This window comes from Sebastes fasciatus, chromosome 21 (assembly GCF_043250625.1).
Source record: "Sebastes fasciatus isolate fSebFas1 chromosome 21, fSebFas1.pri, whole genome shotgun sequence".
NCBI lineage: Eukaryota > Metazoa > Chordata > Actinopteri > Perciformes > Sebastidae > Sebastes > Sebastes fasciatus.
Genome location: NC_133815.1, coordinates 20,647,910 through 20,665,581, shown reverse-complemented (window position 1 = coordinate 20,665,581; position 17,672 = coordinate 20,647,910). Strand labels below are relative to the sequence as shown.

General features: G+C 41.1%; 1 protein-coding gene across 1 annotated transcript in view; it reads right to left on the bottom strand.

Annotated features, from left to right (window-relative positions):
* Positions 1–17,672, bottom strand: part of stk17a (serine/threonine kinase 17a) — a 30,574-nt gene continuing 12,902 nt past the window's right edge. Inside the window, exons 2-7 of the mRNA XM_074621687.1 lie at positions 16,277–16,489; positions 6,073–6,220; positions 4,910–5,036; positions 4,756–4,804; positions 4,339–4,518; positions 1–3,040 (exon numbers count right to left, since the gene is read on the bottom strand). Coding sequence (XP_074477788.1) covers positions 2,650–3,040; positions 4,339–4,518; positions 4,756–4,804; positions 4,910–5,036; positions 6,073–6,220; positions 16,277–16,489 — 1,108 coding nt within the window. The 3' untranslated portion in view covers positions 1–2,649. The remainder of the gene's footprint in view (positions 3,041–4,338; positions 4,519–4,755; positions 4,805–4,909; positions 5,037–6,072; positions 6,221–16,276; positions 16,490–17,672) is intronic.

The following is a 17,672-nucleotide window of genomic DNA, read 5'->3' as shown; positions in this document are numbered from 1 at the left end:
ACTTCTGAAATGTTTATTTACAGTACGGTACATTCAATGTACAAATCTGTTCCTACAGCAACAGAGCTTATTGTTTCATAGACATAAATGTATAGTGCAGACCCTCTGGAAGTCTAGAGTGCTCCTTGTCTACATGTACAGGTTCAAATGACCTGTGTTTATTGCTTCAGACACAACTGAACCGTGGGGAAGGTCAGTGATTCATGTTAGAGGAATATGTGACATGTACTGTTGAATAAACCCTCATAAAAACAAAACAAAATAATTTGCATCATGTACACAGAATTAGAAAACTCAAATATTCTGTCTATAAATATCTGCAATATTACACAGAAACACCTGCAATAATAATAATAATAATAATAATAATAATAATAATAATAATAATTAAAACAAGAGCTGAAATCATCAAATATTTTCTCCAAGCATGGCACCAAATACAAAAAAACTTGGTCGAGTTAGGAAAGGCTTGTTCTTCTCTCTTACAGCAGCACAGACGAGAAAATGGACAGAAATCAACACACATTTGGCTTCTGAGTGAAAAAAAATCAGGAAAAAAGTGAGTTACTTCTCACTGTTTTGTAACCACAAACAGTCCCAACTGCAAATCAACCCTTCAGTCATCAGTACACATGCACATAATGTGATGACTGGAACTGTAGAGGTGTTATTATATACACAATGTTTACATACTGTGTACTGAACTGTCAGTATCGGCTCACAGACACGTTGTACATATCATCTGGAGTTAGTTGCTCTAAACCTGACTCATCTGTTGTCTACGTTAGTCAGTGACGTGTGTTTTCCCAGAATGCCTTTTGGCCCGTCATCCTAAATATTGAAAGCTCACAGATGAACTGATGTCAGCTGTGTGACGGAGCTCAAACTGCTGACTCCGGCATGGTCAGTGTTCAGGCTGTTGAATGCACTGTAATTAGTATATATCCCATGGATTCAATTCATGTGTAATTCACGTAATCGTGAACCAGGAAGTATAAAGAGTGACAAACGCTGTGTAGGGACGAGGTCGGGGGTGGAACGGTGGGTCAAAAAAACACTGGACTTTTGCCCAGGAGACCGGTGTTCATGTCCTGTGTGAAATCAGAAGTCAAAGTTGATTTCTCACGTAACTTCCGTACTTAAGAAACACCACTTGTGTAGTTATTTTAACCCTTTTCCTAAACCTAACCGAATTGTTTCCTGTGAAGACAGAAGTTTATTTTGAAGACTTTATGCATGTAAGAAGCGGATTTTGACACGTGTGAAAATGCCTGAAAAATTTTGAATAATTTTTGGTCTGTATCGAATGTTCGCCGATAAGTGATGAGAAATGTCAGTACAGAAATGCAAATTTTGTGTCTCCATCACACAGATTGTGAGACATTTTTTTTAAACTACAAAATCTCTATTGGTATATAAGTACTCCAGTATCAGTGGGGCTCTAATTAAGATCAGAACATAAATATCTCCTTTACAAAAGACTTACACAGAGTGTTTGTAAAGACCCTCATATATAATTTATATCCTCTCAAGCACTCGCTGTCTGTGAGTTTCTGAGGAAAAACACTGGAACTGGACCGACATGTTGACCAGTCTGTCCTGTGGCTGCATTCTGGTCTGTTTCCGGCCCCTCTGGGTCTGTCTCTTGTTGAATCCAAATGTCCAGACTGCCCTGCTTGTGTAGACTTGCACACACTTTACCGGCAAGTAACTGAGAAGTCCAAAGACTTTCAGAAAAATAATGTGTCAAAAATGTTAGACACAATTTATATTTAGCACAAATATTTATTTGAAGAAATTTTTTTTTAACAAAACAATTTCATCACAAGGGCCATTTAGTATCTGTTCTGAAGCTTTGTGTCGTAGTACACAATTGCGTTAATGCGTTAAAGAAATTAGTGGCTTTAAAACAAATTTACATTACTTTTACTACGATAACTTTGACAGCCCCAATTCAAACTCAAAGTACTTTTTTTTCTCACTCGACTCTTTCTTCGTGAAAACTGGGCAAACTCCGTCTGCTGAAGAATTGATACGGTCGAAAAGCTCCAGAAGAACTACCGCATGCACCTTGTAGTCGGATTGTTTTGTAAACTGCTGTCGTCAAGGTCAAAAATGAACTTTCAATCTCAATCAATGATTTGAATTTTTGTATGTATTGAGGCTTCACTGTGTGAATTCACAAAAATGTGAATTCTTTTCAGAAGAATCTCCGTGTTTGATTGTTAAAAGTTGGTCTAAAACTGACAGCTCCGGAAAGAAGACCTCACACTTCAACACAGTCCAATACAAACTCTACTGTAGCTTCTGGAAATATCTCCGCGTGTCATGCTGTCTAGATTTGGCCAGTTGTTCAGAGAGAAAAGAAAAAAATACACAACGGCAAACCAAATGAAATACGAGAGACGTAAACCTGCTGTAGCTGTTGCAGAAGGCGGGGTGGAGTGGGTGTCAAGCGAGGTGATGCATTGTGGAAGAAACATGTGAGTACGTACTTAAAAAATGCACTTAAAATCCAACTGCTTAAATAAAATCAGTGTGCAACAGCATCTGATTATACACATACAGTATACATGGAGGGGAGTTTGTACAGTCAGAAGGTTTATTTTAGTTACCGTGACAACGCTAACACAGTGCTGTCAGGTGGTGTCAGTAGATGAACTCTCCGGGGACCTCCTGCAGGGCGCTGAAAGGCTCCTCGAACTTGAAGCGTTTGGAGATGGCCTTCTGCTCGGCAGCAAGCACCTCCTTGTCTGAGCTGGAGGAGGAGGACTGGCGGCACTGGCCCAGGGTGTAGGCTGCCATGACGATCAGCTCCTCCGTCACCGGGCCTTCCCCCTCCTCCCCCTCTTCCTCCTCCTCCACATTCTCAGCTGTGGTCGGGCTGCTGGGAGGTTCGGGGCTACTGGTGGGGCTGCTGGTGGAGCTGGATGCCTCCTGGTCCTCCACCGGGAGGATCTCCTCCACCGTTTGGGTTTCCTGAGGCTCTGAGAACTGAAGCCAGGGGTGTTTGAGGCACTGCTCTGCTGTGGCCCGATCCCTGCACACACACACACACACCAAAATTAGCGCATATATGCAGGAAAACCCCGCTAAAAATATTCAACATCACAAACGCGCCGGACCAAAGACGGGTTTTGATGAATTTTATTGTATTTCTGTCGAGTTTAAATGAAAAAAATAAGAAATAAAATGAGGTAAAATGACTGTTTCTGTCAATGGAGTCTGGTACTGTAGCTTTCAGGAGCACATATAACAGCTGTTTCTTTCACATCTAACTCTGTGAATTAAGACTTTATTTTGATGAAACCAGAGTAGTTATCATCATAAAAATATGATGATCAGCGAGGTACAATTACTGGTGGAAGACTGGTGGACTGTTTAGACCAGGGGTCAGCAACCTTTATTATCAAAAGAGCCATTTTAGAAAAAAATTAAATAAAAAATAATTGTCTGGGGCCACAAAACATTTGAGCATTTTGTAATTAAGGTAACACAGCCTATAGTCTAAGTATATAGTTTATAAGTCTAATGCAGTGAGGGCCCAAGTGCAAATGTACTACGGAGTATTAGAGCCACATGAGGGAGAAAAAAATCTGAGATTTCGAGAATAAAGTCATAACTTTAAGAGAAAAAAAGTCATAATATTACTAGAATAGTCATAACTTTATGAGTAAAAAGTCATAATATAATGAGAATAAAGCCATGACTTTACAAGAAAAAAGAAAATAACACCTAAAATTACTACTTTATAATATTGTGACTTTATTCTCGAAATCTCAGATTTATTTTTTTTCCTCAATGTTGCCCTAACACTCCATCGTACCATCGTACCATAGACCTACAACAATGGTAAATACAAATTAAAATGTAAACAAAAAAACAGTTATTCATTTCCACTAATTTTTTTAAAAATCCACAGGGAGCGCCTGGAGAGGGGCTAAAGAGCCTGTGGCTCCGGAGCCGCAGGTTGCAGACCCCTGGTTTAGATGGAATAACAGAAAGTCTACAAATTTAACATGAATTTAACATTATAGACATCACTACTGACTATTTGTTTAACTATTTAGCCACAAATTCACAGACTGACCGTACACGGTCCAGACATATACTCGGTTTTGACAGAGTCTTGTTACTTAGGTAAAAGATCAGAGTACTTCTTCTGCCGCTGCTAGTTAGTTAGTGAGCCCACTAGATAGCCGTGCTTCACAGCAGCCAAAAAATAAACCGAAGCACAACGTCAGTAAACACCGAACAAACCGGCTTGCATTGAAGGGCAGAAATACTACCCATTACTGCGACCTATAGAGTTAATGTGAGGTGAGGAGGATGACTCACTGTGGCTGCTTGCGGAGCAGCATCTGGATGAAGGACAGGGCGGCCCGGTCCAGCTGCTGCAGCTCCTCCTCGCTGTAGCTCACATTGAGCTGGGAAATGTTGAGAAACGTCTCCTGCTTGTTCTCGCCCAGGAACGGAGAGATGCCCGTCAGCATCACGTAGGCCAACACACCGGTACTCCTAAACACAGAGCAGACAGGATCAGGGTAAGCTGACACACAACAACCATAAATGATATTATATACACTAAAATGTGCAAAACTAATAGCCTTCCCATCCCTCTAAGGCTGTATTAGTCTTAGTAAACATGAGAGAGGCCACGGTGTCTTTTTTGATACTACCACTTGGGGGCCCCACAGAGTCACACGTTTTCATACCACATTTTATCCACCTAATCAAACAGAAGAGCTTTCTTACCACATATCTGTTGCTGTGCTTATGGGCTCATAATTTAGAATCTCAGGAGCTGAAAACATGAATACACACATATTAGTTCATCATTCAGAATGAAATCAGTGCAAACATGATTTGTGCGAGGTGGCAGAAGTGATGTTTTTGAGCAGCAACTCACCAACGTACTCCGGAGTTCCCATGATCTCCCTGAGCTCCTGGTGGCTGCTGACCATCCGGGACAGACCAAAGTCCACGATCTTGATGTCCCCCAGAGGAGAGCTGCTGGTCAGCAGGATGTTCTGAGGCTGACGGCACAGCACAGCACAGCACATACGTTAGTGTTAGACAGGAAACACATCATATACATCTGTCTCATCTGGGCCATCTTATCTTCACTCCTTCATGTAAGAAAGTGTTTTCTTCTTCTTCATTTGGGGAACAGTTTAAAGGTTTATAGTCTGTATGCATGTAATTATTCTGTCAGTATGGTCATTTTATTTCTGATGGATGGAATTAAAAACAATATATTCTGGCTTTGTATGACTGCTTTAGTGTCTCAGAATGTTAAGACTTGGATTTTACAAAACCTTGCTGAAAAGTGGATAACAAACAGCCACACTGCATCTCATGAGTTTAGCTTTCACATTAGTTCTGCTCTGTTTTGGTTTGATTTTGTGGGTTTATTAATTTATTATTATTATTATTATTGTTTATTTTATATAATTGTATTATTTTTTTAATTATTATTTTGTTTATAAATTATATTCATTTCCAATGCATATCTTGAATATAAATTAAAAATAATAATACAAAAATGATTTCACTACAACGGTGTACAATATATTTAGCTCAGACGTGTACTTATAATAGGACTTCACAGATTCATACTGTACTGTACAGCACAAAGTGCTTCAAACTCACTTAAACTAAAAGGACTGTGGCCCAGGACCATATTTTATCTTCCTCCATGTGGCCCCTGGCATGAAAAGATTGGACCCCTGGTCTAAACTGAGGGAGACAACAGTCAGTCAGCCTACCTGACTATTTCAGGAAGAGTCATGCGAGTGTGTGTGCAGTAGAGTAACGGCATTAGACACATGGACCAGACACTGAGGTCACACCAGAGAGGCATGTGTTGGCTAAGGTATATTTATTGTTGTGTGTTTGCTGTTAACAGTTTTCATTCTAATGTCAGAGTGAATGAATTAGGTTTCATATTAACTGACTGACTTAATTTTAGACATCATGAAGAAATGAGAGGAGAAATTAAAGGCCTATACAAGAAATTGCTAAATCCAGGCAGTGATGGAGAATCATGTTTGTGTGTGTGTCTCCACTGACCTTCAGGTCGAGGTGGACAACGTTGTTCTGGTGGAGGAAGGAGACTCCCTCCAGGATCTGCCTCATGAGCCTCTTCACGTCCTCCTCACTGAAGGCCTCGTCTTCCTGATCTGACACACACTGGTTGAAGATCTCACCTCCAGCCGCGCTGCACACAAACACACACACACACACACACACACACACACACAGTTAACGTGGCTGTATAACAGTCTGAAACATCTTAGATGGAACCAGTCTGAACTCAGCTCTTATCTCTGCAGTTGTACCTGGGTCAGATTGAAAAAAACATTCATGTTTAATTTTGGACTGTGGGAGGAAACCGGAGCACCCGCAGAAACCCAAACTATAGCGTATGAACTAAACCTTTAGTTTTGTATACATAGACAATGACACAGAGGAATCCATTAAATGGACATTTTCATTCCATGAGATACCTCCACGAAATCTGATAGAAAACTGACCACCGGATGTTTTACACAAAGGAAGATGAAGATGCTCAGCCTGTCTGGTTGGGTAATTGTGGAACTGAGAGTTGTTAACAAAATAATATCTAAAACAATGAAGTAAATCTGCATCCTTATATCTCACCTTAAAGACAAATATACAGGTTTGAAGAATGTTGATGTCAAATAACTGCAATTTAAAGAAAAAAGTGATGCACTTGGTATAGCAGCAGTCGAAAAAGTTGCTAATCTAATAAACTGCTTCTGTAGCAGCAATATTTTGTTCAGATAACTTTGAAAAGTAGATTCCCAAACAATATTACAGTATGTTAAATATGGATAATATAATGTTAACAGATATGTATAAGAATGTGGTGACCTTATTGCAGACAAAACCAACCGGATTTCTCTAAGAGAGTTTGTCATCTATTAGAATACCTAAGAAACATGTTGATCAAACTTTAACCATTTCTTCATAATGAATATTGAATTTAATTTGCTCACTATCATATTTTGTATTTCCTGCATATAATGAAATAAGACTTTTTGACATTTAATGATTTGTTTGAAACTGTATTGACCCTTTGTGTGGGGCCCCCTTCTCATCATGACATGTAAAAGTGTGCCAGGAATATCACACGGCCCGCAGGTGCACACTCGGAGAGCACACACATTGAGACAGCCGTTACTCTGAGTCTTGAAATATCATTTCAGCCATTGTGCTTTTAGCTATAACCAGTGCTTGCTTCAGTTGAACGTCTTTATTACAATACGTTCCCTGTTTCAGTTTCACAACCTCACCAAAACTATTATGAAACGTCAGGCTCTTTCTGGTGAATCCCCACAAGACACCGTGGAAATAAATCACTTTCTGTCCTCAATGTGTGAATGTGCGTGTTAGGACTCGCTGGAGGCCGTGGCAGAAATAGCAGAGCGAACTAATTATGAGTTTCACTTGAACAAGGCCAGCACTGGTGACTGATCACATCTCTTGACATGAGAAAACAGGGCTTGTGATTATAAGATAAACAGCATAATGAAAACTGTCTGAAGCAATCAAAAATACTTCTTAACCACTGCCCTCCTTTCATTTCCTCTGACCTGAGATAAACTCGGATGGATAAACTCAATTAGACGGGGTGCATGATTGAACAGAAAAAGACAAGAGGACAGTCAGGAATAGACAAGGCGTCCCCTCAGGGTGCTGCTGAATTAGGCTTTATCTCAGAGGAAGCTGGAGAAGGGAGGAAGAGGAAGGTGGGGGTGTGGCCGTGTTTTGGTTTTTCAAGGTGAGAAGAAAAGGCCTTTAACCCAACTAGAGAGAGTAAAAACACTGGAGGTTAGACCTGATGCATGGGTAATGAAAGGCAAATAGTTCCCCACAGAACCTCCATTCTACACACTGATCAGGTAGGTGTGACAAAACAGTGCAGTCGAGCTACAACCTGCGCTACACAGGTCCTGGTCCTGCTGTACAGTAGGCGCTCAGAGCAGTCAAGTCAAACTTTATTGAATTGAACTTTGATTGAATTCTGGTTTATTACTTTATGTTTTCGGTTCGGTTTGTTTGTCTGTTTGTCAGCAGGATTAAGGAAAAAACTACTGGCCCGATTTTCACGAAACTTGGTTAAGGGTGTAGCACGGGCCAAGGAAGATACATTCTGGAGTGGATCCGAGTCACAGGGCAGATACACTAATTATTTTTCACTTTCGTTATCATTGCGAGATAGGAAATCTGGCCTTGGTGGAGGGCTGTGCTCTCACAGTGCCCTTCTAGTTAACTAGGGTTGGGCTGGTAAAAAATTTTTTCAAACCGGTTTGATATTAAGCCAAACACTGGACACTAAAATCAGACATTTAAAAACATATGCAACAATAACATAAAAACAATACATTTTATTTATTTACTTTTTTTATTCTCTTCTCAGAATCAGAATCAGAATCTTTGTTTATTGCCAGGTGTTTCAGGTATACACTAGGAATTTGCTTTGGTTCGTTGGTGCAAATAAGCAGTAAAACTAACATTAAAATAATTAAAACGTTTGATGAAATAAAAAAAATATATATTGAATTACCGAGATAATTATCTTTTTTTCAAGAATTTTTTTCTCAAAATTATGAAATAATTGTATTGTTAATTCTGAAAAACAGAGCAGAATTTTTTCGATGAAAACTTTTATCAAAATTTTTTGTGATAATTAACTCATTAATTCAGAAAAATAGAAAAAAAGATTTCTCCATTAAAACTTTTCTCAGAATTGCCGAGATAATTATCTCATTAATTCAGAAAAACACAACAGAATTTTTTTTCAAGAAAACTTTTCTCAGAATTATTGAAATAATTATCTTGTTAATTCTGAAAAACAGAGCAGAATTTTTCTCCATTAAAACTTTTGTCAGAATTACCGAGATAATTATCTCTTTAGTTCATAAAACAGAGTAGGAAAAAATTCTTTCTAGAAGTAGTTTATGAACGTCATTTCTTGGAGGCAGAGTTGAACTGTGAAGGTTTACACACTCATGGTTCATGGAAAGACAGTTTTGAGGAAACAGAGCTCGCCCAGTAACAACAGGCTGCCAGGAACCAACAGATCAACTTTCTAAATGAATCAATTGAAATGAAAACACTTTTAAATAAACATTTGGAATGAAGCCCCCAGTGACCAAGAAGCCTCACTAAATGAGTCATCCACTACCATACACAGATACACACACAAGAGAAGAGAAAACTCCTCCATTGAAGGAGATTGGCCTGCTGTCTGTGTGCTGCCCTGAAGCCTGTTTGATTGGCGAGTTGCTGATGTAATTAATGAAATCAGTGTCAGCGCAGTGCTGTGGGAATGGATCAATTCAGGCTTTGATCAGCCACTCGTTACGCTCAACCTCAGATGGTTTCCAAAAAAAGAAAAGAAAACGAAAACATGAATGTCAGCTGACCTAAATACTCTGATTCATATCTGACCTGCTTCAGTCACACCACAAACACAAACACACAGTAAACAATGGGGGAATGGGGAGGAGAGGGGGTCTATTATCTGAGGGAAGCCTTTCACTGAGGACATGGAAAATATCAAATATTCCTTTACGGAGAAATGGGACTTATCAGTCAAACTATAATTGTTCCATCATAATTAAAGTAGAAAGAGTTGCACCAAGGGAAACAGATTAGTGGAGGACACCATCTCCACAAGGGAGAGCGGAGACAAAGAGACAAATGTGTGTGTGATGATAAAGTAAGAGTGAGGTCAAGTGAATGCCTCAGAGCGGCACTCATAACGTATTCATGTCCAGCAAACTGGACTTTCCCACATGGTAATGGCTCCACTTACTGCAAACAAAAATAGCAACGTACAGTTTGGTAATGAACCCACATTTGTCCAAATGCCTGAAATATGACATCACCATCAATTACTGCTATCGGGGCCACCGGGCAAACATGAGCTGTGGGCCCCCCCCACACCCACCCCATAGAGCCAACCCCACACATGATCCCTGAACCCATTTTGCTCAGAGCCCCAGGAACTAACCAGTGTTTCTATCCTTGCCCCAAGTCTGTGATCCTCTGATGAAACATAAATGTATTCATGAATATGCACCATGTAAGCATTATATCTAGGGGAGGTTCCACGATACAATATTATCACAATACTTAAGTCAAGATACGATCTTATTGCGATTTCTCTGCGATATGCTAGTAGTATTACGATGAGATAAAGTGAGATTTATTACCTTTTTTCAACTGCAAATTATGCAGTTTGTCAACACCTGTTTTATCATAAGATACAGTTTTTACTCTGTTCATCTCAGAGTTTTTTCATTCACATATCTTAAGGTGAGACGTCAATGGATCCCTTTGAAAATGGCCAAGCCAGTTTTTCCTTGCCAAAATTTAGTGTAACTTTGGAACATTATTTAGCGTTCTTCCCAACAAGCTAGCATAACATGGGTTGTCCTTCTAGTGTTCTAGTTTAATATGATACCAGTATCTTCACCGTAGCTTTAAGACTGAGCCAGCTACAACCTCTGAAAGACAGAATAGCGGCAGTCGGATTGTTAAGCGGTTATATAATAAAACACTGATACTTGATATCTGTGTATTGATAAAATGTTGCCATGTAAAATATATTATGCTGTATACATTTTTCCCCCCCGCCCCTAATTATATCAACTATGTTTTATATTATAGTGTAGTTTTATATTGTGGTTTAGTGGATATTACCCAAAAGCTGGGTTTGGGGCCGTGGACTCAGAGCTCGCTCCCGGCGCGACTGACATTCTGCGGCAATGTCGGCAACCCACCTGAGCCGTCTTGAAACACAGACCCCGTCTTGTTTACCACGCTTTGTGGGTGTGACTTTTTCTGTCGTGTCATCATCATTCATATCTGTATACAAGAAATGTGTTTATGTTTAAATTGTTTACTAGAGCACAAAGTTCTTCATAGATCTAGCCTCTTAATTTTGCTCTCAAAGTGCACCAGATTGATGCTGTTAACTTTAAAATGTTCAAAATTTTTTCCCTTCCTACAGTGGTCCAGCGGAGTCCATCCACCACAGCCTCACAAAATCCTGTGTGAAACACGGCACATACACCATCCTGCTGCCCCAAAAACTCACCAGATCACCAAATGTAGATTAATCCACCGCTGAAAATAGTCCCTAACAAATGTACTATTTCCTTCTGTTTGAGTAATGTTTGATTAAAACTACATTGACCAGTTGATTTAGGAAATCACTGAGCCTTTGTTTAAAAAAAACAACAACTATATATTAGTGACCCCTTCTTAAGGATGTCTTCCTTGGATATGTTGACAGTAAGAAGAATATACAGTAGACCAACACTGACCGTATTCTTTATGTCAAAACTGACCAGGAGTCTACAGAAAACTTCACTAATAGAATCTATAAAGTTACAAACCAGATTGTGGCTGTGAATATTAATGAACCGTTGAGTCATTCCTGTGGTCACGACCGCGCTTCGGCTGGTCACATGCACTCGCGCGGCTCAACTGACAAGATGAACTCCCAGCTGGAGCTCAGCCAGCGATGAGTCCATCGAGCCCTCTATTGCTCTCATTCATTCTCTGTGGACGCCCTCCTCTTTCTGTTTAACCGTTCTCTTCATCACCCTCTCATTTGTCTCCTTCTTTCCTTTCTCATCTCTCTCACTCTTCATTTCTTTCTTTCTTTCTCTCCCTTACAGTCTGAAAAAAACGTTGGCCCCGTTGCCTGTTTGCCTGTTTCCCTCTCTCCCTCCCTCCCTCCCTCCCTCCCCCTCCCATGAATAGTTTTCTATGTCAAGTTGAACCTTATTCATAGAATATGCGCACCCTCCTCCCTCCGTCTACTCCTCCATCTATCCTTCAATCCTCCGTCGTCACCATTTGCCCCACTGCCCGAAATATCTGTCAGCTGTGAGCTAAATAAAAGACGGGGTGTGTTGTCGACATCCCTCCGAAGAAAGAATGAAACCATTCTGCTCTACTTCCCTCTTGTATAAAAAAAGAGGAAAATAAAAAATAAAAAAGAAGAAGGAATAAAGAAGGGGATGAGTGGTGCTGACACAAGCTACAGCAGCAGGGATCACTTCCATCGGACACTCATCCTTTCATTCCTATGATTCATATTTTCACATCATAGACTTGGAATTGATTTTCTTTCCTATGTTACTTTAACATTTTTTTGTACAGCGCCGGTGCTACAGAGGTTGAACGTTTTGTAGCAGGGAAATAAACTGCACGAGTAGAATAAAAGGGGAAATGTAACTAATTTATATTTGATCAGATATTGCTCAATTTCTGTTGTGAAGAAGTAATTCACATTAGACTGTCTCTAATAGCATGAAATATTACAAAAACTCCATAATGTTGCGTTATACTTAAGCAACAGCTCATGACAGGCCACTTCGCGTCGGGCCGGACAACACCCCTTAGCTTAGTAAGCTATTGCTTTCATGAAATGGTCTCCAATACGAAAGGTATAGACACATTCCAATTTAAATAGTTTTTATTAATAAATAATTATGTTCACAATAAAATAGTCATTCCTGCCTGAACATACCGAGGTGGATGCTAGAACGGTGATTAATATAGAGCGTACACTAACAGGCTAGCGTTATATGGATGTCATTATCTGGCTACTTATTGACATTATTGTATGTTGCCATATGTTGCAACCGCTAAAAACTGTTCAGCATCAGTAGGATGACTGTGATAACTGCTTGTACCAGACTCGCCTTTTTTTTTGTCAGGTGGAGGTGTGTTGCGTGGCGTGGCGGTGGTTTGGTTTCAGTTGACAATAGCTCTGGAGAGAGGTTTCACACTTGTGGCCACTAAGGCCATAATCTCTCTGGTGTAGAGACCTGCATCAGATTCTGAATTGTGGTGCTGCTGAGGCAGTGGTTAGTGTATTTCTGCTGCGTTCCTGCTTGCTTGCATATTCTGGGCGACATTGTGGAGCCTTCTCTTTATGTAGCGCTGCATGTCGTTTAGCAGGTGGATTTTGTCAAAAAATGGCTCGACTGACGAGTGATAAAGCAGGAGCGTTTTCTTTAACTCAGCTTCCCAGCCCTCGGTCCAGCCTCGGTCTGGGTCTCATTCACATGAACAAAGGAAGGGAAATAACTCTGGATTCAGCTGTTAGTGCATTTTACAACTTTTATGACCTATTGATTTAAATAAGGGCTATTCAAGTGTTCATACTTGGAAGTTGATTTACCTAAAAATCTCAGATATCGAGTGGTACTGAAAGTGCAAGGGACCTGGATGTCATACCAGTGGTATGTGGTTATTATTTCACAACTATGAACCAATCAGATTGCTTGATTTGCGCACCCGTTTTATAATCCAGTGTTTTACCTAATTTCAGCTAATTAGCGCTAATTAAATCTGTTGTCTCCTGCAGATTTGTGTCCACGTGATGACAAGTTCATTTAAAAACAAACGTACACGGACAGAAATGCATGTTGCTAATGGCGCACAGCTAAAAGGTTACAGGCGGAACTTGCTCATGGGCTTTGGTTCCTGCGTGCAATGGACCGTGACCGCTCGGCCACCGAAGCGGTTCAATCTGTGTGTGTGTGTGTGTCCGTGACAGGGAGCACTATCTTCATTCAGGGCAGCAGTTAATTCTGGGATTATCCTTTATATGAACAATGGCTGGGATTGGGATTATGGTCTGAGGTGGGGGGAGGATTGGGCTGACTGGAGCATTTAAAAGGGGCATTTATGGGATCTCCTTAACAGGACAGATTGCATTGTATGGCATGTGCTGCTGACAGCCACCTAATCCGGTAAAACACTACGATCCACACAACACTGGCACCGGTTCAAGGTTAACATTCTGCTACGTGTGCCACTAAAGCTGCAGAGAGAACTGCTTTCACAATCTGCAGTTTAAATCAGTTCAGTTTCTGATTCCAGTTCAACTTTGGATGAATTCTGCAACTTTAGAGCCGTGTTTTGTTCTCAACTGCAACAAGCTTTTGGCTGGCTTCTTCTCCAGAACAACGGCCACAAAGGCTCTAACTTCTCCAAGTCCGTCTCTAGCTCTCCCGTCAGCTCCGTTCTCTTTATACATGCATGGTCAGCTCAATCGGAGCTGTTTGAATGCATTTGACATAAACGTCAGTATATGGGTGCTCTACAGTTGTAGCATCGGCCGATTTGACCACAGAGATTTGAGTGACGGCTGGCTCGACCGCACGTTACCGCAATACGATAACATTTCCTGTCCGTGAAAGAGTTAGCATGCAGCTTTAGCCAGGATGTCTAGCTCTGCTTTTCATGGCAATGTGTGAAACCCAAAGTGTTTCCATACTTTACTGTATGTGTAGTGTTTACCACGCTGGATTTAACATGTGAGGGTGCAGGTCGTATCCACGCGGACACTCTGCCGCTTTTTCTCGTTTGGGCTCGCTGCGGTTTGTTTTGGTTGACGGATACGGAACGGATATGACGTCACAGACTACAACAATAAAAGCGGTAACTTCCTTCTAATTCCTCCGCATAGACTCAAATGAAGGGACTAAACATTAGGGTACTGCTTGATGCATCTATCTGGCATAAAGAGTTCATGTGTGTGTGCAGTTAACACCGGTATCATGATCATCGGCACCACGCGGTCAATGGCTCTATATGTAGAGGTCAGACACCACAGATGACAGCTGATCCACAATGTGTCAATACCTTCTAATCTAGCAGTTTGCCCTCAACTGTTTGAGCACGGACTTTCATCTGTGTGTGTGTGTGTGTGTGTGTGTGTGTGTGGTGGGGGTTATGAGTGTCACTATGGTGAGGGATGCAGGCAAAATTCAATATGGCATGTGGAGGGAGAGACAAGGACGGAAAGAGAGAGAGACCTTCTTGATCAGCCTGGCGTGCCACAAACACACACGCACACGCACACGCACACGCACACACACACACACACACACACACACACACACACACACACACACACACACACACACACACACACACACACACTATGGGAACCAGGTCAAGCATGCCCAGGCATTGAGACCAGTGAGATGAGATCATCGACAACTGGTGCGGCTACTGTAGTCAACACCATAGTACCATGTGCTCCAGTAGTGCTGCTGATGGATTTAACACATCAGACTGCTGTCAGTCGGTCTGTCCCCTTCACCTCTCTCAGCCGTGAGCCCCGGGACACAGGAAACCCAATCCACCCGTATCCTACAACACAATCTGTGCGTGTGTACAAAAGGACCCAGGCGAGGCACATTGTGGGAATAGCTGGTGTTTGCTGGAGCATTAAAGTTTGGCCTGAAGCTCTGCGGGGACTAAAAAAAGCTCCAGCTATATTGTCTGTTCCCTCTCTCACACTTCTGCCCTGACAATGTCACACTGTTTACTTCCTGTGGGCTTTTCTATGTTTAGTCACATGCAAACCAGATCTCAGTGTACTCACCAGTTACACTCTGACCCAAATGGCCCATATTCTAAAGGACACTGGACACTGAACTTATAAAAATCAACCGCGTAACTCCATCTCAGCAATAATTACAACCAATAACAACCAATTATCACAAACAAAGACTGAAAGAACTGGTGAAAATCACTGTGAGAACCAATCAGGATCACAACTTTTTACTTGTATTTATTATAGCCAGCAATAGCAACTGGAAGTTAAAAGACAAAACCAGACTTTGAACAAACAAAAAATGAAGCCCATTACCCATTTTCATTCACATATCTAGAGGTCAGAGGTCAAGGGACCCCTTTAAAAATGGCCATGATAGTTTTTCCTTGCCAAAATTTAGTGTAAGTTTGGAGCGTTATTTAGCCTCCTTCATGTCAAGCTAGTATGACAAGGTTGGTACCAATGGATTCCTAGTTTTTTTTGTTTCATATGATGCCTGCTGCAACCTAAAAATCGCAAGTTGCTTCAATGCGTTAAATAAATTTGTGCCGTTAAAACAAATTTGGCATTAACGCGTTATTATAGCGTTAACTTTGAAAGCCATAGCTTGTAGATATATTTATTCTTTTATGATTGTGTGACTATATTGCATTTGACCTCGCTGAATATCACTTATGAACACACTCATGACTGGATAGGAAAACCCAGAGGTAATTGAGGCCATTGGTGACCAGCTTTGTGAGTATCCAGTATTACCAAAGGATATGAAGATTTAAAGAACATTTTAAGTTTTCAAATATTTGTTTATAATGTCTGCAATTGTGTAATGTATAATGTGAGTGTTTTGGTGTCCCGTGCAGGTTGAATACTCACAACTCCAGGACCAGCACCATCTCAGAGGTCATCTCATAGACCTGGTGGAGGTTGACCACCCGGGCGCTGGCTGTGGCCAACTCCAGCACCGCGATCTCATGGATGATCTCCGTCCGGCAGTCCTGGCCTTTCCGTCTCTTCCTCATGAACTTTGCGGCGTACTCAAGGCCTGTGCATTTTTCCACACACTTTCTGACCACAGCAAACTTCCCCCTGGAAGAGAAGAGGACCATCAGTACCGTACAGGATGGAACTGGTATCACAGCAAACATCATGGCTGGACATTTAATCCAGTAATACTAGAACTTCTTCTAATGGAGCCACCGTAGATTTGTCTTCTGAATTCTGTGCTCTGGTTGGTCAAGTGAGTTTATGAGACCTTAGTTATTAGGAATTTACATCTTGATCCGGACTGAAGGGGTACTACAGCGAATCATCCATCAAGACACACCGCAAGTCCATGGTGAATTTCCTTATGCACTAATTTATCCAACCCGGTCTCACGGGAAGGCATATACAGTAAATGCCACGACATCACATGGACATTCAGGGTGTCATGAGTACACATTTTAGCGTTTTCGTGTGTCATTTGTATGCCACGCAAAAATCTGCAGTTAGGTTTAGGCAAGAAAACCACTAACATAGGTTCAGGTGAGAAACCCACTTAGTTAGGGTAAGGGAAAACGCCATGGTCGGGCTTAAATTAAGTAAGTAAATGTGTGTTTGAGTAAAACACGTACGGAAACATCTACGGAACCCACGCGACAAACGTCAACAAAAACCACGTGACAAACGTCACTAACGTAAGTTCCAAAAAAAAAACTTGGAGGTTTTTACATTGCAGTCAGTACAGGACACATGGCGTATATGACATGCAGAAATCAAGAAAGGCGTACACGCTAAACGCCTTGCGTATTATCATGACATTTTATATTTTTATATTTTTGGTGTTCTTGTGTGAGGACCACCGCACTGTGTGTGCACCGCACACATGTGCACGCTGCCCAGGGGAAATCCTCTGAAAATGCAGCTGGTTGATTGAGATGACAAGCCCACATCGGGTCCTTCCCTCTGGCTACTGTTGGCAGGAGTCAATGCTCCAGTAATCAGCAGCAGCATCCTGGCTGAACTGGACCAATCCAGAGCCAAAACTCACTGACACCGACACGACAAAACTGTTCTCCCCTCTTCTTTTAATGTGGCTCGGATTCATTATGATGACTTCACATAAATATAGACGGGATACAAAGATGATAGCAAATAGAAAAACTTCTGTCTTATAAGTTGACGGAAGCAAAAATGTACGACTGATTTCACCGACTTTTAACAGACGCAGAAAGCTGTAGGAAAGAGAGAACGTAGGAACTTGATCTATCAATTATGGATATTTTTCTTG